A 24,721-nucleotide genomic window follows, 5' to 3' on the forward strand; every position below is an offset into this window, starting at 1 on the left:
CAAAACTTTCTGCCTTCTGTTGTCGCTCCAGGAGGTGAGAAAATAAACCACTGAACAACAACAACAACAAAGCCAGATTCAATGTTTCCCTGAAAAGGTTTATTATATAGAAATTCTGGGATCAGCTGCAACAATATTGCCTGCCAGGTTGGGGAAGAATAACCTTTAGATGATAACAGTGCCTCCTTTTTCTCAAAAAAAAAAAAAAAAAAAGAGAGAGAGAGAGAGACTTGAAGGCCGCAAGCTATTGCAGCTACTGAATTAATATCCCCTATGATAAACCTTGCTAAAAGAAAATATATGGGAAACAGGGTGGTTTGGGGAGGGAAACAAAAAAACCTGTCTCCCCTCCATTTTCAGATATATAAGCAACAGCACCCTCCTGAGCCCAAAGGGGGAAAGAAAGCAAGCTCTCAAAGTGTAAGATGATGATGGCAAGATATTATCAATGGAAGAAAACTGGCATATGTACTTGTTATCAATCTCAATCAAACAAAAGATAAATTATCAAATCATGTTGTTCAGAAGAATTAACCTTGAAAAAGGCTTTTCCTCAGCTTTCTTTCAATTATCAGCACTGGTGAACAGGATAGCAAGCATTCCATTCTTTGCTGATTGACATTTCAGCATGCATTCCATTAACTAGTCTATGTGGTTCTAGAATAGCCACAGCCATGGTAATTGAATGCTCCATAAAATGACAGATAAAAAGATCACTACTACTGAAAATGCTGCAAAAATGCAGTAAAATGCTGACAATTATGATACCTGCTATAAGACAGGGACGTGGCAAAAGAGTACACATTTACTATATTCATACCTAACACAAAACAGCGTAGATATTATATCTCTGATTTTACAGGCCATGTAACTGATGTTCAAAAAAGTTTAGAAATTTCCCCAAGGTCACACAGCTAGAAAATGACCAAGTTTCTATTTAAATCTAAATCTGCAGGCACCAGTCCAATGGCCTTTCCCCAACAGCCTTATAAGCATCTCTGCATGAAAAGATTAGCCAAATACCAAATGGTTGTTCAAAGTAAACAGCAGTTCTTTTCACAATATTAAATATATTTAGCTCTTATTATAATATGTCATGAGAGCTTAAGAAGAAACTACACACAATGGATCACATAAATGGGCAAATTTTTGCTTAAATCTTGAAATTAGGAGAAATAAGGTTTTCATGTAACTTTGAGTTTTCCATTTCATAAAAGTTATGGAAATGTACTCAAATCATTCATGTAAAACCTTGGTATAATCTTTTTTGAGTTCTTAAATACATAAAATTGAATTTTGTTTAAATATCCACAACTGATATTGCATTTAATCAAGGTCTCTATAATAAAAGTACTTATTTGTAATTTATATTTAGCAATATTTTGATGGAAATTCAGGATATAATTTCTATGTCTTCACTTAAGAACTAAGTCATTTATTTTTTAAGCGCCCTTAATTTTCCCCATTTTATCCCTACTTTTTTCTTTAATTTATAGTAATCATAAGCAAAACTGACGACCACATACCAAAACACAGGCAACACAGATTCCCCATCACAACAAAGATAAATCCTATGATCTCTGCATTTTATTTGATTCCTGAAATTAAATGAATCAACATGTAGAGAAATAAAGAAATTGTCCTTTGGAACAGAAACTGACTTCACTAATCAAGACTATAATTACTGAAGAAACATGTATTAAATTCTGAATTCATGCTATTTCTCTTGATGCAACAGTTATAATCAGACCAACAGAGCATACAGGAGCCATCTGGGTACTGCAGCACTGTAAAGACAAACCCAGAGAACAAGGGCACACTGACCTTCCTACCAACAAACCATCACTGACTTCGAAGATGCTATTCTTCCCTTTTGATTTCTTATTATCCTTTTTCAAGAAAGAAATACTATGACCATTAAGTACAAAATATGATTGTTTAAAATAAAACAAAACTTATAATCCTATGCAACCTTACCATAGTATCACCTTTCAAATGTATTTGAACCATCAATGCAGTTGACATAAGTCAGTTTTACCTACCTCACCCCATTCGTACCTTTTAAGGAGTCTCTAATGCACTCATGGAATCTGGCTTTCTCTAAAATTTCAATTGATAAATTGACACTAAGTTACAATTTCCACTGTTTTAAGCATTTAAGACAGGAACCTGACTTCTAGGCAATGACAATGGATTTCAAATTTGTGCAATCCACATCATTTTCTGTGAATTGAAAATACCACCTTGAGTATGAGTAACCTGATAGCCATGAGATCCCCCTTAGTCAATTTGATTCCCCCAGGCAGCAGGTATCGAAAATTGAGCTGAGTGATGTAATATGCATCCCAGACACAGTGTTATGAGAACAGCACAGAAGATTTCAATGAGACTCATTATTTATTCATCACAAGATCCAATTTGCGTGTCATTTTCACTGACAGAGTATTGAGTTAACTGGTTGAAATTCAGTGCTGATAGAGTATTTCATTCTGTACTGCAAAAAGGACGCTTTAAAAATGTTTTTTTCTGTCTTCCTGTATGAAACAGTCCAAAACAAAGAGGTATTTTGTACTTGTAGTCATTCACAGTAATATATGAACATTGTTCATCAAGGTTGGGAGAAGGGACACAGGAGAAAGCTTTTTTTAATTTTATTTATTTATTTATTTATTTATTTTTGAGACATGATCTCAGTTCACTGCCACCTCTGACTTCCTGGGTCCAAGCAATTCTCCTGCCTCAACCTCCCGAGTAGCTGGGATTACAGGCACCCACCACCTCGCCCGGCTAATTTTGTTTCTTTGTTTGTATTTTTAGTAGAGACGGGGTTTCACCATGTCGGCCAGGCTGGTCTCAAACTCCTGATCTCATGATCTGCCTGCCTCGGCCTCCCAAAGTGCTGGGATTACAGGCGTGAGCCACTGCACCCAGCTGAGAAAGCTTTTAAAGACCTTCATTTCTCTTATGAGGACTGTAGAATAATATGCCATATTACTCAGTAAAAAATACAATAATACTAGTCTTCCAAAAATAAATGTTTATTATTTAATGATAAAGAATGTAGGCCAGGCGCAGTGGCTCATAAAGAATGTAGGCCAGGCGCGGTGGCTCATGCCTGTAATCCCAGCACTTCAGGATGCCAAGGCGGGCAAACCACAAAGTCAAGAGATCAAGACCACCTGGCCAACATGGTGAAACCCCATCTCTACTAAAAATACAAAACATTAGCTGGGCGTGGTGGTGTGTGCCTGTAGTCCCAGCTACTCGGGAGGCTGAGGCAGGAGAATCGCGGAAATCCGAGAGGCGGAGGTTGCAGTGAGCCGAGATTGCGTCACTGCATTCCAGCCTGGCGACAGACCCAGACTCCGTCTCAACAACAACAAAAAAAAAGAATGTGACATACACTGATATGAGACACATTCACTGAATGAGATATAAACTTCAACTCTTGCTTGCGGGAGGATTTTCAGTCTCATCACCAAAGGAACCCTCCCTCAGGTTTAGGAGACAGGTAGGACAGTTCTCCCCCTCCCCCAAGCCCTGACTCCATGGCTACATGGAGCCGACCTGCATATCCTAGGATCCTTCCATGGACAAGCCAAAGTAGGAGTACATTTTGAAACTACACATTGTTTCCCAGTATTTTGGGAGCCACAACATACCACAGAAGGCCCCCTATATCACTATATATACCAGGTGGTCTCAATCTACCTTTCATGACTCGTTTTCCTCTATCAACCATGTCCTCTGTGTATCTGCCAAAACAACTGCTGATGGTCCCCCCACATTTTCTGTGAGTTTTCCTCTGTGTAATGCTCATGCTGTACCCTCTACTCTTCCTCACCTCTCCAGTTATAAAAGTCTGTATATTCAACCCTGCAATGTTCTACTCAAATGTCTCTGCTCCAGAAGGCATTTCTTGATCCCCTCAACCAAAAGTAATCTCTCCTTCTCTCAATTCCCCCACCAGTCTCAATGGCTCCCTTATAACCCTTACCACTTCCCAGCTTGAATTTCAGTTCTATATTTACATGCACTATTCTTGACTTCATACTACTCTACAATAAATTCTTGGCATATTGGCATGTTCTTTTCGATTCCTTTTTGAGTCCCTATATCGCCTAATATGGTGCTTGGCACAAAGATGAATGTTTTTTAATGATACTTTGTGAACAGATCGTTGTTCCAAGCATTAACACTGTAATGCAAGCATTGTAGATGCTTGCAATGGTAGTCAGATTCCCAAATTTAAATTACTTAACTTGAACTTAAACTGCAACTGGAATACAGAATCACCTTAAATCAGCTGAACAAGGGAGCCAGACTGCAGGAATAAAATATCTTATTAATCTTTGACTTTTTGAATCGTAAAATATTTTTGAATCTTGACTTTATTTGTGCTATTATCTGGTTAGCAGTGTTGGCAGCTGTTCAAAGTTTTCTAGTACTACAGGTCATGAATATTAAATACCACAAGTTTACTGGGAGGAAATCCAAATTCATTCGTGAGTACCTAACAAACAGCCTTACACTTTCAATAAAGCTAAGAAATATTGTGATCAGAATCAGAGCATCTTGCTATATCTGAATTCTCGCTAAGTCAAGTGTAAGGCAAATGAAAGGAAAGGGGGTCATAAAAGTGGGAATACTACTTGGAGGAGAGTGGCACAGGTGTTGGCCATGGAAAATCACAAACAGTAAATATATCATATTTCATTCAATGCAATTGATATGGGGGTCACAACTTAGGCAAAACCACAACCTAGTCTAGAAACGAAAGGGACAATGCCATAAATGATAACAGATTCCATCAAAACCATCCCCAGCAGCTAATTGAAAAAGCACATGTGGATTCAATATTCAAACACCTGCAGGCTATGCATCTCTATTTGGATGCTCTTCTCTATAGAGAGCCACACAAAATAGTCAGAAGTACAGAAACAATACATTTAATACCTTTAGTGTTCAGACAGTGATGAACTAAAAATCTTTAACAGAATATAAACACCCACCCTCAGAAATTATTCTCAAGATAAACCCTACTATAAATGGTTTGGAAATATGGGGTTGTTAGTTTTGATCTGATCACTACATCTGGATGTAGAATCAAGTTAAGCAACACATAAGACAAAGGTAAACTTCATTGCCCATGGGCAACCTCCATCATTCACATTCTGCTTAGCATTAAAACAAGAAAACTATTTCTAGAAAGAGATGACTGGAAAATCTCAATGTCTCCAATTTTCCCGTATAACAATTTTATTTATTGGAAGAGTCACAAAATTCAATTTTAAGAAAAGGAGATTATCAAGATAATGCACATCTTGGAACCAACTACATAAACTTTAGCAAAACCAAGGTAATCATCTTTAGTGAAATTTTAAAACATCAAACTAAAAGGGCTTCATTTTCTAAATTATCTTAGGCTAGTATTAGTATTGCTACGTGGACTTTCAGATTTTTAAAATTTTCCACCTGTAACTGAATAAGTGATTATGTGGCTAATAAAGGGGAAAGAGATGTTTCCACATTAAAACAGTTAACAGATGTTAAATAAGCACAGAAAATGGCCACTAGGCAAGCAATGACTGATGCTGGATAAGAAAAATGTTGCTTTTACTGATTTTATTACCCATGTACCTCCTGGGGTCATGAGAGGCTTGTAAAAAATTTTTGTGGGCAGATAAAAGTCTAGTATTTATTTGCAAGGCTAAGTGTATTTCAAGGGCTTTTCCCCCCTTATTTTTTAACCACATAAAACTAAGTGAGTGAAAGTAATCTAAGTAATGCTAAAACAATCATTTAGTGAGAGGTCAAGACAATTTATTTTCCTAACATAAAGGAAAAGGTAAGTGTCTTCCAACCCTACCTCCAGACCCCACTAACTCAGAAATGAAATTCTCATTGTATAAAGGGGAGAGTACAGGACTTCACTTTAACATTTCAGCCACATATTTTTAAAAGGTAAATCTTAAGTGTGAATTCAATAATTTACTAAGTTCCTACTATAAGCCAGATGCATGGTGAAGGACAAAGATAATGTAAGAAATACATTAAATACTGAAGCTAAGAACTACGACTACTCTAAAACACTGATTTTTATTCATACTTCTGAAGATTTTATACTTAATGTTTTCTGACAAAATTACTGACAAAATTATAGTTTGTCAGCATTCAACCATATTATTTTGCAAGTCATATTGCTTATCTCAATAAGCATTTGTTACATAAGCTAAATGTGTTAACATTTTTAGCACACTAAGAATAGTACTTGGCAGATATAAATACTGTTTATTAAATACTAAATAAAATATCTACTCCATGCCAAGAACTTACTATTTCCCATATATTTTATCAAAGAAAAATATAACTTTCATATTTCCTTTGCAAAATTGCAAAAGTCTGATGGCATGCACATCATTTGCATGAGTCTTGTAACATTTCTGGTGATGAACCAAAATTCTTTAACAGAATATAAACTCCCATTCTCTGAAATCATTCTCAAGACAAATTCTGTAAATGGTTTGGGAGTATGGATGGGGTTGTTAGTTTTGGTCTGATCACTACATCCCGATGCAGAATCAAGCCTAAGCAACACCCAAGACAAAGGTAAACTGGAATCAAAACTGGCCAAATTCAGCCAAGAGCCTTTCCCCTCTGGCCCTAATAATTTCCAGCTTTAAGAGGGCCACATTTTTAGGTTTTCATTACTTATCTGGTTCTCTAATTTGAGTTACAGGGTTAACATTTGTATACTGGAGTTTTCCATTTATATATAAGTTATGTTTTAACAGCGCAAGGAAATTTATCTCATCTGGCAAACTATGATAACCAGGATGCAGAGTTAATTGGTAAGATATTTAAGATGATTATTTTTTAAGGTTGAATGGATCTTCTAAAGCCTTTCAGACTACTTCCTTCAGAAAGAATCTCCTCTAACTCACCCCAGGCATAGAAATCTATATATTTTACAGACAGAATATGGAATTTTCTATAACTTTCATATGGATTCTATGGCAGTGTTTACAAGCCTCACAAGCATGAGATTTTAAATGAAAGTTTGTGCTTAAATCTGCTTACTCCAGCTTTGGTCGATTACTAAGCAGTCCTTATTTCACATGCTGTCAAACAACTGTATGTGTAAAGACTACTAGCAGTTTATCTTAAGAAGATAGAGGCCAAAAGATAAAGAATCAACATTTCCATCGACATTTCTTCTTTCACTTCAACTAATATGTGTGAGGTATCATCCAAATACTGGACACTCCAGCTAACACTGAACACTCCACAATTTCAAATAATCCTCACAACTCTAGGAAAGAACTATAGCCACCTTCATTTCCAGATGAAGAAACAGATCATGGAATCAGCACAAGGTTACTCAGCCCTTGTGAGTTAAGATTCTATTCCATATTAGTTTCCTTTCTACTGGGCAGTCAACTGACTTTACCTATATTTGTTCTTCACACTATCAGAGTATAGTAAAGATTCACTAGATAGTCAGAGATACGCGCTTTAGTCCTAGTGATTCCATCATTTTCTGTGTTACCTACACGTTTCTCTGGCTCTGCACACCCCAGGAGGAAATGAAGAGAGTGGCAAAGATCTATACAGGTCCTTAAATATCTATAAAATCGGCTGGACATGGTGGCTCACGCCTGTAATCCCAGCACTTTGGGAGGCTGAGGCGGGTAGATCATGAGGTCAGGAGATCAAGACCATCCTGGCCAACATGGTGAAACTCGGTCTCTACTAAAAATACAAAAACTAGCCAGGCCTGGTGGTGCACACCTATAATCCCAGATACTCAGGAGGCTGGGGCAGAAGAGTCTCTTGAACCCGGGAGGCAGAGGTTGCAGTAAGCTGAGATCACGCCACTGCACTCCAGCGTAGGCAATACTCGGTCTCAAAAAACAAAACAAAACAAAATCTATAAAATGTGTTATGCCAATGTTCTTACTGAGCTCATTGGCTCCAATTCGAAGAATGACAGAAAGAGCTATGATAGAATAGCAAATATCAGACAAGGTCTTACTGCCCCGACCACTCCACTTGCTGTTGCCATTGCCTAGCCCTGCAAGTGGTCGCCAAGAGAGTCTGGACAAAGAGCCATCTGGAAACTTCTCAGGACACTGAACCTTCAACAGTATTAAGCTCTTTCTCTTAACATGGAGAACTTCACACTCTTTAGTCTCGAGAGTTCCTTGCTAGTCGCATTTCTTATTTTTGAATCAGCTGTCATGAACAAGGTTGACAAATAAAATACAGAATGCCCAGACAAATTTAAATTTCAGAGAAACAAAGAATAATTTTCTATTGTAAGTGTGTCCCAAATATTATATAGAACATATTTCTAGGAAGGAGTACTGCAGTGGGCAACTCTGCCCTTGAAAATAAGTTTAGAGGACTGAAAATTTCTCAGAGAACTTCGTAAGGTCCGACAAGTAAATTCTGAATCATCATAGCCAAATAATTCCCTAACTTATGAGATGGTAAGAAGGAAATTCTGTATAAGAAATCACAACTGGGTGCGGTGGCTCACGCCTGTAATCCCAGCACGTTGGGAGGCCAAGGCAGGCAGATCACGAGGTCAAGAGATTGAGACCATCCTGGCCAGCAAGGTGAAACCTCATCTCTACTAAAAATACAAAAAGTAGCTGGGCATGGTAGCACGCACCTGTAGTCCCTGCTACTCGGGAGGCTGAGGCAGGAGAATCGCTTGAACCTGGGAGGCAGAAGTTGCTGTGAGCCAAGACAGCGCCACTGCACTCCAAGCTGGCAACAGTGTGAGACCCCGTGTCAAAAAAAAAAAAAAAAAAGGAAAAAAGAAATCACAATATTTCACAGGTGACTAATGCAAGGTCCTGAAACAGCCAGCCCTGAGCCTGCATCCTCAAATACATCACAACCACCCTAAGGACAAGGAGCATGAATTACACTTCTAGTTGTATTTCTAGTAAAACAGTTTGCTATTGTCCATGACATTGTGTTGAATGAAAACAATTACTCTCTAAATCTCTTTGAAAGAATTAAAATTGATTTGAAATTAAGAGCTTGACTTTCAAACCATATGTTGTTTTCAAGCATCAAACTCCAACCAGAGTTTCTTTTAAAGCTTCAGCATTTAATTGAAATCACAAAAGAACTTCATTAAGCCCTTAATACTCTAAGTGAAAAGGTTAGGCTTCCAGCAGAGTAAAACCACAGCAGAGATCACTCTGCTTCTTAAGTGGAAAAAAGAAAAGGGGGCATTTAAAAAAATAAATGTTTCGAATTCCATTTGCCTCAATTTGTTTTTAAATTTCTTCTCAATTTAAATAAAATTAGAAATCAACGGTAAAAAAGTATTCAAAACTAGGAAAACTTGACAGTTTCCTCATAGTCAACTATCCAAAACCTTAATTCCTCACTTGTGTCCAAAAGATAGGCGGGAGTCTGCCTAAAATATGACCAAGGTTTGCAAACCCTGGCCCAGTTCAGTCTTCACGTCAAAGTTAAAGCAACCATGAGTTTATTCTGAGTGAAGCAGGATGGGGAGATGGGAAGGCAAATTTCTCAAGATGCCCCATCCCCTCAATGCTTCTCCTTAATGCTCTAGCAGAAAACTTCGAGTGTATGGGGATCCTAAAATGCTTCTGTGACCTTCAAACAACTTTGCGCTGGATACCACTAAGGGAATACAGGAGAACAAATATTATGCCCTGAGGCAAAGGTCTTAATTGGCCACAGGGAGAAACTCAGTAATAACCCCTTTCTGTTTTGACTCTTCTATTCTTATGCACTATCACGAGGAAAAGGTGAGTATGATTCACTGTTTAAGAATTTGACTTCCCAGTGCACTGAAGGGAAGGATTGTTTTCCAAAGTCAACTCAGGAAAAGTAATATTAACAAATGGCAGAGGATTTCCCCTGTGAAGCCTAGCATCTAGCTCTATTATCAGCCGTGTTGTTTTTTACAAATACACATTACAGACAATTTATCAGATTATAGACAATGTGTGCAGACATATAGAAATAAGAACTCAATAAATCATAAAGGTGCACATTCTTTACAAGGCAAAATTATTCTTCTACCACCCTTGAAATCGTGAAATAAGAAACCGGAGAAATAAAACAATCAGTGACTAAAACCCTGCTTAGTACAGAAAGGTCAAAAGAGCACTTCCACTTACCGAAGATCAAAAAGGAACTTATTTTAAATTCTGCTTGCAGAGGAACAAATTTGCTTTTAAATGGTGGCAAAGGAGTAAGCAAGTAGATTACTCAGTAATCCAATGCTCAAGAGCCAACAATCACTTACTTTGTAAATGGTAGGTAATATCTGTTTTATTTTCAGCCTGTGAAAGACAAAGACATCATAAACTGCTGAAACTGCCAGAACAGTCACTCCTTGTTCCTTCCACAACATGCTGCATCCTGCGCACAGTCCTGTCCCCAGGAACCAGCCCCAGGTTCTGGCTGAGTAGCCTCTTGTAGAACAGTGTTTAATGTAGCAGAGCAAGGAGAGGAGAAAGAAGAGACTGGCCCCGACATCGGCTCGTCCCACGATTCCTGCCACTGCCTCCGTGTGAATGGGGTGAGAAGCAAACATCAAGCCAGCCATAAATGTCCAGTATCCGTCACCAAGGAGGATCTTGGAGAAGCTTGTGAAGAGACCAGTGACTGCTGCATGCAACAGGACATTGACAAGATGGTAGCTCCAGGGATTCAACCCTCCAATGGCATGGTTCAGGCGAAAAGAAAGAGTGCAGAGTGGCCGGTAGGACTTGTGGCTCCCACTGTGGGTTAGAAGAGTCCCCCAAAAATCATTGTAGAAAATGTGCGTCCATGGAGTTTCTGGGAGAAGGTCCTGATTAGTCTTGATAGCACGGCTAAAAAACAAAATGTTAAAAAAAAATCAAATGTGAAATACAAAAAGAAAGAAAAAAGAAAAAATATGACATTGATAAGATACTGCCTTTCTCAGAAGCATTGTTACCATGTGGCTTTGTGATGGGATTCCAGGCACATATAAGCTGAATTCATGTCCTCCCCTTAACGCTTACTAAAACCACAATGAGGGCTGTTTTTCTTTTAAAAGCTTCCTTCCTTGTTGGAATGCAAATATCTTTGAAGAATAAAGTTCTTCAACTGGTTTAAGCCTTAGTGTAGCAGTCTGCCAAACAACTGCCCTGAAAATCATGTGACATACTGGCTAAAAATGAACATTCCAGATCCCAGCTTGAGACTGGGCTTTAGAATCAGCATTTTTAAGAAGCAAGGCCCAGGTGATGCAAGGACTAGCCTCCTACTAGAAATAAATTTTACAGGGAATATCAGTGCCCGGAACTTCTCACACATGCAAATCACCTGAGGACCCTGTTAAAAGGCAGGTTCTGACTCAGTACACCTGGGGAGAAGTCAGAGAGAGATTCAACGTTCCAACAAGCTCTCAGGTGATGCTGATGTTGACATTAAGGGCCCAGATAACTGGAAAGACTAGGAAGAATGGCTCTCCACCTATCCAGTGTTTCCCTTCCTACTGCATTCTAATAAACTTCAGCCTTTCCCACTTCTTAGCTTTCACAGGGCTTACTATCCTCTATAGAAATCTTCATGGCTCTTCACTGTTTCTTGCTTTTGAGGATAGTTTCCATTTGCATGCCTGATATTTTCAAACAGACTTCAAGAAGGAAGGACCTACTAATTGCTAAACAATTGATATACTGCCAAACACCATGCTGGTCTCCTTGGCTACATCTTCGCATTCAGTCTTTAGAACAACACTGATGAGGTAGATATTATTCTCTACATCTCTCAAGTGAGAAAGTTTATGGTTCAGAAAGATTAATTAATAACTGGCCGAGAGTCATACAAGTTGAGAACAGTAACACAGACGATCATGGCTAATTCCCTTTCCACTATTCTGGGTTTCCCAAAATATGATCCATCTACTACTGGGGCCATGTAAAAAGACGTATGCACTTTGTAAAAACTGTAATGGTTATATTTATGTTAACGGTTATTTGAAAGTAAATTTCATTACCATATCAAAGCTGGATTTCCTAGCTATCTGGCGCAGAATAAAGCTGTTGAAAATTAAAAAGTGAATATAAAGAAAAGGATTAAAGACCCAAAAGTACTGATATATGTGGATAAGGTACAAACAAAGAAAGTGGCATTAAATTATTAAGTTTGGAACATCCTGGCTCTGTGCCACTATCCTCCCAGAGAACATCTGGAGTATTTTTGTATCCCTAATGCACCTATCTCTGTATTTACAGAACATACAAGAGACATATGAGTTTGTAGGGCACAGGAATGAGAACCTCCAGAGCTAGAAAACTCTTGCCTAGTCTGATATCAGGGCTTTGTAAAGAGCTGTGGGCATCTGTGTGGATAAAGACTATGTGGTGGGAGACTGTCTTAATCATGTTGAACTTTAGACCCTATACCAGTTCTGCCTTCTCTTGTGAGGCAGGTGTGATCAGAGAAATTTCCACATGAGTACTACCGAAAAGCAGGTTGGAAAAAACCTGGATTCAGGGAAAACATTCCTGAATCCTAACTATTTCATTCACTGCCTGACTGCAAAAACAAGAAACTATCAAAGAGATTCAACAGATTAAGAAACCCATCTAAGGTGATCTCACCAGTGGAAACAGCTGAGTTACTATTCTAGTTGAATCCAAATGACTAGGCATGATAGTTTTCAACTGCTTCTCTAGATTGCTTCCCAATTAACCTCTCTGAGCTTCAGTTTCTGTGATAATAGTTTTACCTTGAAATCATTTAATAAACAAGTATAATTGTTCATTTGTCTTCTATATAGAGAAGTAGAGAACAGCACTTTACATATACGTGAGTGTTCTGGACACCCTAGTGCAAATGATCTCTCTGCCCTGTTAGCTGCTGCTGTTATTATTATATAAAGACTAGGACACAATCTATGAAAAGTCCCTTATTAAAGGCTTTCTGACCCATAACATAGGAAATTAGGTGCATTTTAGGGTTAGAATTAAAATAGGCCAATCAGAAGTTGATAATTATATACAATGTGCCAAATACCATGCTAATCCATATAATAATACATATATTATCTACTAATAAGAACTAGTTGACTTTTCTAAATGTTTCATAAAAAGGTAAAAGATCTGTGAAAATCGTCAATTACTCCATGTGGCCGGGATGGTTCACTGTTCCCCAATATCTATTCTCTCCCTTTTCCATACAAATGAACTTCAGTTTTTAGTTGGGCATGTGGTCATCTAGAAAAAAATGTATTTCCCTATCTTCCCTTCATGCTAAATATCATGAGCATGATCATATGATGAACTGTTGTCTACTACTTCCAGAAAATGTCCTTAAAAGGAAAAGCTTAGCCTTCTTCCCTTCCACCCCTACCTGAGTGGAGCACAGATGTAATGGTTGGAGTTCCAGCAGCCATCTTGGCCCACAAGGTGTCCTTAGGAATAGAAGTCATGCAGACAGCAGAGCAATAAGATTGAAGGAAACTTAGTCCCTGTTACAAGAGAACATACTGACCCTGGGCTAACTACCTCCTATTTCTTCAGTATGAGAAATAAGTTGCTACCTTGTCTAAACTGATATTTAGAGTGTTAACTAGTAGCAGTTGAAACCAGTCATGAGCAAAATCCTTTATTAACAGAAGACCTACTACAGCAGAGTAGATTGATTTTTCATTTTGATTTTGATTTTTGCAAGTCTCCATGTATTGATTGTGTATTAAATAAATTTCCATATAAATTGGCTTTTAAAATATTAGAACCAGATGTTATTCTAGATCTATTAAATTAAAACACCCTGCTATGACATTCATCAAGAGTCTACCCAGAAGTAATCGCTTAAGACTTGATGGGTTATAATTAAAATTTAAAAGAAACATAAACAAAACAAAACAAAACAAAAAAACAAAACAAAAAAACCTGCCAGTGTTGTCAGAAAGAGCTTATTTCAAGCAATACAGAATGGAACCCAATCGGCTTCAACTAGACATTAACCTAGATATTGATGTAAATATCTCTAATATCAATCCAGAAACCCTCATACCATCAAGGCCAGAGCAGGGGAGAGCTCAAAGGCAAAGCATTCTGGGATACGGCTTTCTCAAGGCAGTGAGAAAAACTGAGATGCACACTTTGTTTAGAATAATACTCCATCCTTTCGGTGGCAGATCCCAAAGGATGAAGAATCATCTTTTCCAAACCTGGATTTCTACATGCTATTAGTTCAATGCCATAACCTACTCTGTAAAGGCTTTTTGACAAAAAGTACACCCATTAAAAAATCTGTTTGAAGCTGCTGGAATTTATCTTTACAGCAATAAATCTGGTAGCCTACAGCAGCCACGAGATATACTATACCCAAAGACCCTCTACCAAAGAGGGTTTCGACATGAAGAACAAAATTAACACATCTCATAGTTTTACTGTGAGAAAAAAAGCTTTGAGGCCGGGCATGGTGGCTCATGCCTGTAATCCTAGCACTTTGGGAGTGTGAGGCAGGTGGATCACCTGAGGTCAGGAGTTTGAGACCAGCCTGACCAACATGGTGAAACCCCGTCTCTACTAAAAATACAAAAATTAGCCAGGCATGGTGGCAGGAACCTATAATCCCAGCTATTAGAGAGTCTGAGGCAGGAGAATTGCTTGAACCTGAGGAGTGGAGGTTGCAGTGAGCCGAGATCGTGCCACTGCACTGCAGCCTTGGCAACAGAGCGAGACTCTGTCTCAAAAAAAAGAAAAAAAAACTTTGAAACACAGCCCAAAATTTACATGAAAAAAAAAAAAAGGACAAACATAGTTAATAAAACAAAAATGAAGGAGCAAAAGAATATCTCATCCATGTGAAACACATACTATACCAAGGGAGACATTAGTATGATAAAATTATCTGATGTGTAGTATCTGCTTAAGCAGGATTTTATTTAACCAATGAATATTATGATAAAAAATATGGAAGACTAAGTTGTACTGGGCTTTAATATACAAGTCATGTCACGCATGCAAGTCAGTGATAAGGGATGCATTACGCCACCTCAACATCCTATTAAGAAAGATATAGACCAACAGGGCCTTAATAGAATCTGAGAAATCCTCCAACAAAATGAGAAAAAGGGAGTCATTCAAACCTAAGCATAATAGATTTTGATCCATTTGCATTTTCTTCTATGAGTCCAAAATAGAAATAGCAAAACCTCTTCTGCTATTTCACAGCTAATGAAACACCTTGACTCAAAACAAAATTTCATGCTGATATAATTTCTGAGGTTGCTTCTGTGAAATGGAGTTGAAAATTCAGAAAGGCACTAAGGAATCAGGATATTTTCCACTCTAGGAAAGGTGGAGGAACTCAGAGCAGCAGATATGGGAAAAAAACAATTGTTGGCAGAATTCCCTAGAGAACACAGGACTGAGAAACTGTCTTTTGAAGCAAAAGATAGTCTCGGAAGTCTTCAAGGAAGTCTTAACCTGTGTCCAGTTTTGTTCATTTGTGGCTCTTTGTTTTGCTGCCTTATGATTTTCCTTTAGAAAATGCTGACAAAGGCCAACACTATTGTAAAACTGATGAATGATATGACACTGCCACCCAAACTGTCCCTGTGTATCTTTCTCTCACAGCTGTTTTTGTTGTTTTTTTTTTTTTTTTTTTTTTGCTGTTTTTTGTTTTTTTTCTGTTTCGTGACCTTTTCAGTCATAAGCACCCATGTAAATGATGACCATTAGTCCTTCAGAGCAGGAATGATGCTTAGATTCTTCCAACATCAAATGGCACTGTTCTGACATGCTTTCAATTGTTCTACTTGCAAGTAAGCAAAGGCCAAACTTAAATTAAAAAAAAAAAATTAACAGTAGGTTGAAATGTTCTTTGCAAGAAAGATAAGAAAAAAGACTGGCCTTTGTTAACCTGCCCTGCTTCAGTGCTGCCCAGTGCAATGCAGCAGTTAAGAAAATCCATTGTGTAGCCAACTGGATACACTAAAGTTGTGAGACAGCAGACACAGTTATTTCACCTCTCTGTACCTTAGTTTCCTCAACTGTAAACTAGAGAGCACTATACTTGCCTTATAGGATAATTGTGAAGAGTAAATGATTACATGAAATATAATGTGAGTATGTGACATACCTATTAGCTTTTTTTTTTTCTTTTAATTTTTTGGAGACAGAGTCTCACTCTGTCACCCAGGCTGGAGTGCAGTGGCACGATCCCAGCTCACTGCAACCTCCACCTCCTGGGTTCAAGCGATTCTCCTGCCTCAGTCTCCCAAATAGCTGGGATTACAGGTGCCCACCACCACACCCTGCTAATTTTTGTATTTTTAGTAGAGATGGGGTTTTACCATGTTGGCCAGACTGGTCTCGAACTCCTGACCTCAGGTGATCTGCTGGCCTTGGCCTCCCAAACTGCTAGGATTACAAGCATTAGTTACATTACAGCACCTGGTCACATGTTAGCTATTATTATCATCATCAACACCAAACAACTGATGCTAGCCATCAATGTAAACACAATGTTGGTTTCTTTTTTTTTTTTTTTTTTTTTTTTTTTTTTTTTTTTGAGATAGAGTCTCGCTCTGTCACCAAGGCTAGAGTGCGGTGGCACAATCTCAGCTCAATGCAACTTCCGCCACCTGGGTTCAAGCGATTCTCCTGCCTCAGCCTCCCGAGTAGCTGGGACTACAGGATCTCACTACCACACCCAGCTAATTTTTGTATTTTTAGTAGAGATGGGGTTTAACCATGTTGGCCAGGATGGTCACAATCTCTTGATCTCATGATCTGCCCACCTCAGCCTCCCTAAGTAATGGGATTACAGGCGTGAGCCACTGTGCCCGGCCCATAGTGTTGTTTTCATCATGTTTATAGCATTCAAAAATCAGTGGATCATGGTCATGAGTATTTCACTTAAAATTCCTTTAAACTTTCATGGTACTTTGAAAAAGATAATGAGCATTTAAGAATTGATAACTCTAGTCTTTAGCACATTACTCTTCTCATTACTTTTCTCATTCCCTTCCTATCTTTTTGAGGACGTTGTTCTAACCCTCCCAAATGTGGCTGTTTCTCTCCTGGTCCCATCCCCTGACTTCTTTTTCTCTACAATTTCCACTTCTTTGGTGGTCATATCCAACAACTGCAGCTCAAGGGATGACTTCTCCATTATATGACTCCATCCACTCTAGTCTGGGTGTTGCTCATGAGCCTACACTTCCAACTGCCCATCTGATATCCACATTTGAATGGAAGAAAGATTCATGGAATCCAGGGTCCTCTATTTAGGTGTGCTGCCTTTGGGAGTTAGCCTCTTTAAAGCTCCATTTCCATACCTATGGTTTGCAGATAATGTTAACAATGCTTTTCACAAAATATAATGTTAAAAATCAAGCAAGGCAATGTTTACTTAAAATGCTTCAAATTTATATAGCATTGTGCAATGGACACTATATGTTTTGCAGACCCCTCCTTTTAGTAACAGTGTCCTGGTTTTATTTTAAGAACAGCCACATCTATTCTCAGTCCACTTGGGTACGATGACACTGCCCTTCCCTCACAGATGAAACATTAATGTACTCCATCTCCCCAACCCCATCATTGGCCACACAACTGACTTAGGTTCAAGCAAGGGCAGCAGGAATCAATATGGCACCAATTATCTACTAAGAAAAGGCATCTTCTTTTAAGAATGAGATTTTAAAAATCCTAGAGCTCCTTGAGAATTGCCTGAAGACAGGGTCAGCCTGAGGGTGAAGCCAAGATAAAAGAACCAAAGTCAAGGAGATAGAGGCAATTCCTAGTGTAGCGGGGATCCAGCCATACCTGAAGCCAGCACTATACTGTCAAATAAGCCAATAAATGCTTCTTAGTCATAAAGTAGCTTGAGTTGCTATTCTGACATCTGCAACCAAAAGTGTACTAAATAGTACGGCACTGTGTAATTCCCATGTAACATTGGTAGTTTCAGTACCTTAAGCTTAGTAAGTCTACATCGAAACTAATTTTCCCCACAAACCATCTTTTTCATACAGTCTCATCATTGAGTACCATCATTCTTCCATCACTGAAATTAAGGTTGTACATGACAGCTTCTTATGGTTTTGCTCCTATATCTATTTTTAAATCAGTTAAGGACATTTTAAAGCCGTTCAGGACCTCAGAGAAAATTCAACTCACAAGTTTCCCATGAATCTGCCTCTAACTTCCCTTTTCTCTTACCCTCATTCAGGCCTGCTTTATTTTCTGACTGCATTGCTTAGCATGCTTATTAAAACTGCCTGACGATTTTTTTCTCTTTCCTTCATTAGGCTATAGGTCACCTCTGGAAAGGAATTATGTCTTTTCTCCCAGTGTCCAACACATCTTAGGCATGCAACAAATACTGTTAAACTGAACTAAATAGCTATCCCTGCCTGCCTTCATTCCCACTTTGATCCATTATGCATGCTATAGATAGAAAAACTTCCTGAAATGTAACTCTAACACCAGCACTCCTCTCCACAAAGGTCCCTCATTATGCCCTATTTCTTACCATATTAAACACCCTTCACAGCTCGGCATTCACAGCCTTCCTCTTGATGACCTCAAGGCCAATCTCCTGTCACGTCTCCATATGCATGTTAACTTCAGCCAGACTTCCCTGCCTCTATGCTGCCACTCAAACCATTTCTTCTCTCCCTCTACCTGGATTACTATCCTTCCACCATTATATCTTTCCAAATATGCTTCAACCACCAATGCTCATTTGCATTGTGGCTCAAGCCTTTCCTATTGTGGCAGAATATGCTGGCTTTTGACTTTGAGTATTGACACATTCCCATTAACACCACTGACTACTTACTACAAATATCAGGATCTTAAATGGGATGATATATGGGAGATATTTCAGGAATGGGAAGAAACGTATGCTTTGAAAATGGCACACAGGTCATCTTAATATTCCCTCTTCTGTCTCTAGTGAAAATCATTGACCAATAAAATGGAATGATCTGTCCAAAGAAAATTATTCACTCATTCTTTTATTCATTCATTCATTTAAAAGCAAGGCACTATGAAGGGCAGTGCAAATGGAATGGTGAGCAAAATAGAGCTCCTGACTTTAAATATTCAGCCAACTAGACAAGGCAAATAAATGTACAAGGAGTTTTCCTGCAGTATGATAAGTACTATCTAACACAAATAATGACTGGTATGGGAGAACACAACACAGATGCCCAATGTCTTAGAGGGTCAAAAATTTCCAGGAGGAAAGCATATCTGCATACATGTAAAAAGTTAAATGAAGGGGAAAGGAAACTGTGGTGATGCTTCCAGGCCAACAGTTAATATTTTCAAAGACTCTGGGGCAGGAGAGAGCATGGCAAGTCTGAGATCTGAAAATACAGTAAGTATGGCTGGAATGAAGCTTGAGGGATGGAGCAGCAGGAATAACTGGCACTACTCTGTCATGTACTATTGTTCTTCATGGGATGGACAGGAATTTGACTGGATGTGAATCTCTCAATGATCTTCAGGTTTGATTCATTTATTGTCTTTAAACTTCATCTCCCCAATATATTGCTAACTCCTTAGAAGTTGAAAAGGCATCTTATTTATCTTTTGGAGCCTAACATACATAGTACTCAATATGTATCTAATGAACTAAATTATTTTAGTATTATTATTATTATTATACTTGAAGTTCCAGGGTACATGTGCACATCGTGCAGGCTTGATACATAGGTATACATGTGCCATGTTGGTTTGCTGCACCCATCAACTCATCATTTACATTAGATATTTCTCCTAATGCTATCCCTCCCCCCAGACCCCACTCCCAACAAGCCCAGGCGTGTGATATTTCCTGCCCTTTGTCCAAGTGATCTGATTGTTCAATTCCCACCTATGAGTGAGAACAAGCAGTATTTGGCTGTCTGTCCTTGTGACAGTCTGCTGAGAATGATGGTTTCCAGGTGCATCCACGTCCCTGCAAACGACATGAACTCAGCCTTCTTTATGGCTGCATAGTATTCCATGGTGTATATATGCCATATTTTCTTAATCCAGTCTATCATTGATGGAAATTTGGGTTGGTTCCAAGTCTTTGCTCTTGTGAATAGTGCTGCAATAAGCATACACGTGCATGTGTCTTTATAGTAGCATGACTTATAATCCTTTGGGTATATACCCAGTAATGGGATTCCTGGGTTAATAAACTAAATTCTAATTAGAGATGATTGGTACTGATAAATTGCATTTACCATTTTGGAAAATTCTAGATTGTTTTAAGTATGTAGGGAATTACCACTTTCATCTAAAAGTGGTTCACTCAGGCCACTAACCTCTACTCACTCAATGATAATTAACTGTGAAAAATCATCAGGTTAACTGGCTTAGCCACATGTCTTTGGCACTCATTTGCCACTTAACCTATAATCTCTTCATTAGAGTACCTCTTTAGGGATAAGCCATTATATTTAGAAAGCTCCAGATAATATGTAAATACTTGGCTAATAGGGTAAGAGAATGAGAGAAATACTATGCATCTTACTTTGGGGATAAGCGCTGTATTTCAGATTGCTACAGGAACTTAAGTTAGGGCAAATAAATTACAGTGTGGGATGCTGGGTTGTTGGGGGCAGTGTTGGGTTTCTAGGTCCCTAGGGTAAAGTAAGGCACTACACTTTGGACAAGTGTTTATCATTACACTGGTAACACTTTTCCAAATTTGCTTATTTTTATCTTGATCTCTTCCTAGTAGATTGCAAAAACCTTCATGAACAAAAATGACGACTTTGTAAGCATTAATAAATGCTGGCACTTAATAAATTGTTACCACACATATGTTGAATGAAAAGAGACTACAGGAAGTTATTAAAGAGCCTGTTGTCAGACACCCAATGGTCAGGGTCCCCAAATAACTGTTGGTTTTGAGAAAATTCTACAAAAGGTAAGGCTTCCAACTAAAGGAAAATTCTTAGTGGATCCCTCTTCCATCCCTTTAGGAGTTTTTCCAATAAGCAATAAAGAAATTTTATGAGCTATATCTGCACAGTAACCCTCCCTAACCCTAGGCCCCTAAGCAAAAAGAAAAGTCAACATCTGATTAAAAATGGCCCCAGCTGCAGTTAAACTCAGCCCACAAGCTGTTGGAGATTTGCTTTCATAGAGCTTCCATGGATGAGGAAGCTTATTCTCACCTCAAATCAAGAAGTCTTTCCTCTTTTTTTTTCAGACAGAGTCTCGTTCTGTTCCCCAGGCTGGAGTGCAGTCGCATGATCTCAGCTCACTGGAACCTCCGCCTCCTGGGTTCAAGCGATTCTCCTGCCTCAGCCTCCCAAGTGAGTAGCTGGGACTATAGGCATGCGCCACAACACTGGCTAATATTTGTATTTTTAGTAGAGATGGGGTTTCACCATGTTGGCCAGGCTGGTCTTGAACTCCTGACCTCAAGTGATCCACCCACCCCAGCCTCCCATAGTGCTGGGATTACAGGCATGAGCCACGGCCCCCGGCACTCTTTCCTCTTAGTAGGAGAAAATGAGGGAGTAGAATGTAGGGTAAATATTTTTTAAAATATCTTTAGTTCCCCAGATAAAGCAATGCTGTCGTTTTCATAATTTCTACAGGAAATACCCCCCCAAAAAAAACAAACAACAACAATACAAAAAACGCTGTCTGTGACCCTGAAAACTAATAAACCATTTTTAAAAATGTTTATCACGTATAATTAAAACTTTGGTTACCTAGAGATGTTTTTAAATGTTATTATATGAAAAGCATTTTGCAAAATTGAATCAAGAACTAATACAGCATGAAAATATCAGAAATCGGCCGGGCGCGGTGGCTCAAGCCTGTACATCTTCCAGCCACCTTTGGGAGGCCGAGCGAGGGATCACGAGTCAGAGTCGAGACATCCTGGCGTACACGGTGAAACCCCGGGTCTCTACTAAAAAAAATTACAAAAAACTAGCCGGGCGAGGTGCGGGCACACTGTAGTCCCAGCTACTCGGGAGGCTGAGGCAGGGAGAATGGCATAAACCCGGGAGGCGGAGCTTGCAGTGAGCTGAGATCCGGGCCACTGCATCCAGCCTGGGCGCCAGAGCGAGGGACTCCGTCTCAAAAAAAAAAAAAAAAAAAAAAAAAAAAAAAATATATATATATCAGAATCCCACACTCTAAGCACTTAATTTCACTGATTAAAATTAATGAGTGAAACAATTCTTGGAGTATTTTTCACAGCCTTGTTTAATTTGCATGAAGAAAAACAGGTATTAATATTTTGTACATAATCACTTGGTCACTATATCAGTATCAGAATATCGTGACATAAAATAATTCAGTACACCTCACCTCCTTCTCACTGTACTATGCTGTATCAGAGTCTCAATTTAAAAGCTTAATGAAAATAACTTTTTTCTAATTTTCCAGATTTGAAATTAGAAACAACTAGAAGGGATATTGTGACGCTTTCTCACACCTAAAAGTTAAATCAGGTACTATACATGAACCACTTTAGTGCATTTGTTTACATAATTTATGAATTTCAATTTTGTAGGTTTTCATCAACTCATAGCTACATTAAAATTTCATTTTTTAAAATTTTACATCTAATACTATGTTTCCCCTACAATAAGGTCTTTAGGATTTGTGGTATGTTGCAATGTGTGACTAGTTCAACATATATATATAGAGAGAGAGAGAGTGTCACGCTCTGTCACCCAGGCTAGCATGCAGTGGCACGATCTCGGCTCACTGCAACCTCCACCTCCCAGGTTCAAGCAATTCTCCTGCCTCAGCCTCCCAAGTAGCTAGGATTACAGGTGTCTGCCACCTTGCCCGGCTAATTTTTTTGTATTTTTAGTAGAAATGGGGTTTCACCATGTTGGCCAGGCTGGTCTCGAACTGCTGACCTCAAGTGATCCACCCACCTTGGCCTCGCAAAGTGCTGGGATTACAGGTGTGAGCCACTGTGCCAGGCCCCTTCTAGTTTTCTGTATTAAAACATGATTACTGTTTGACTTTAAGGGATGGAATGAATATGAGATTACAATTTTTTTTTTATGAAGTTCAATGCTTTCAAAAATGAATGAGCTCTATGGAACACTAGATTCTTTAGGGTTTTTGTTGTTGTTGTTGTTGTTGTTGTTGTTGTTTTGAGAGGGAGTCTCGCTCTGTCGCCCAGGCTGTGGCGAGATCTCAGCTCACTGCAAGCTCCGCCTCCTGGGTTCACGCCATTCTCCTGCCTCAGCCTCCTGAGTAGCTGGGACTACAGGCGCCCGCCACCCCACGCAGCTAACTTTTTGTATATTTTAGTAGAGACGGAGTTTCACGATGTTAGTCAGGCTGGTCTTGAACTCCTGACCTCGTGGATCCACCTGCCTCGGCCTCCCAAAGTGCTGGAATTACAGGCATGAGCCACCCTGCCTGGCTGGAACACTAGATTCTAAAAGAGAGAACATAACTATAACCATCGGATTCCAAGAACACCTATTTTGTGCGTGGTCTTGGTCTATGTGCTTTTACAGAGCAAAAGATAAAATCTTTGTGCCTAAGGATTTGATTATCCAAATGTACTCTCTAAGGATGCAGGCATGGCAAGCTAAGAAAACACCCAGTTAAAATACTTGCCTTTACACATGTGCTGTACACATTTCAGAACAGATAAAGTACATGGCAATTTTCCTCCAACTATTCAAGTATTATTTTTAAAAAATTCACATCCTGAGGGGTCATAATCTTCACCTAGGATAAATAGGAAAAGTACCCTCTGGCTATGAACACTGCTTGTGAATCCACTGACTCCTCAGCCTGAAAACTGCCAGACCAGGAAAGTAAAACGGGAAAAAGTTTTAAAGGGAGAAACTAACAGTCTCTATGAAACAAGCATTGGGAGTGGAAAGACATTCATGATGCATTATCCAGATGTTTAGCTTATCTGCTCACCTAATACTCCTGTCTTCTCTGAATTGAGTCTTAACCAAATCAACTTTCCCCCACCACCCCGCCCCGCCTGCAAGACTGAGCCGCCTGCAAGACTGAGTCTCACTCTGTCGCCCAGGCTGGAGTGCAGTGGCTTTATCATGGCTCACTGCATCCTCTGCCTCCTGGGTTCAAGCGATTCTCGTACCTCAGCCTACCAAGTAGCTGGCACTACAGGCGCCTGCCACCATATCCGTCAAATTTTTGTATTTTTAGTAGAGACGGGGTTTCACCATATTGGCCAGGCTGCTCTTGAACTCCTGACCTCAAGTGATCTGCCTGCCTCAGACTCCCAAAGTACTGAGATTACATGCGTGAGCCACCCGGCCCAAATCACCTTTCTTTACCCAGAACTCCTGCATCCATACAGAATAGCCAAGAACCTTATTTTAGCCAGATGTTTGCAATAATCCTTACCCTTTTATACTTAAAATATTCTACATGTTGCCAATCTATCCCTCACAGGTATTCCTGTTAGAATACTACCTTGTATTTGTATTACTCTTTTACATTTTACAAAATGTGCTCAGGTTCATGATCTTCTTCAAGCCTCATCATGACTCTGTGAGTAAGTGGCTATGGATGTGGACATTAGAAATTAAGAGAACTGCCAGGTGCGGTGGCTCACGCCTGTAATCCCAGCACTTTGGGAGGTCAAGGCAGGAGGATCACTTGAAGTCAGGAGTTCGAGACCAGCCTGGCCAACATGGTGAAACCCTGTCTCTACTAAAAATAGAAAAATTAGCTGGGCATGGTAGTGGGAACCT

General features: G+C 39.2%; 1 protein-coding gene across 6 annotated transcripts in view; it reads right to left on the reverse strand.

Annotated features, from left to right (window-relative positions):
- TMTC2 (transmembrane O-mannosyltransferase targeting cadherins 2) overlaps window positions 1-24,721 on the reverse strand; it is a 466,566-nt gene that overhangs the window by 279,255 nt on the left and 162,590 nt on the right. For 2 of the 6 annotated variants that reach the window (XM_017871700.1, XM_017871702.1), the window contains exon 2: window positions 10,301-10,871. The exons of 3 other annotated variants lie outside the window; for them this stretch is intronic. In XM_017871700.1, coding sequence (XP_017727189.1) covers window positions 10,301-10,871 — 571 coding nt within the window. Of the gene's footprint in view, window positions 1-10,300; window positions 10,872-10,978; window positions 11,000-24,721 lie in introns of those variants that run through there. One more of the 6 variants, XM_017871701.1, reaches the window with a different exon arrangement.

This window comes from Rhinopithecus bieti, unplaced genomic scaffold (genome assembly GCF_001698545.2).
Source record: "Rhinopithecus bieti isolate Rb0 unplaced genomic scaffold, ASM169854v2 scaffold_5023, whole genome shotgun sequence".
In the NCBI taxonomy this organism is placed as follows: domain Eukaryota; kingdom Metazoa; phylum Chordata; class Mammalia; order Primates; family Cercopithecidae; genus Rhinopithecus; species Rhinopithecus bieti.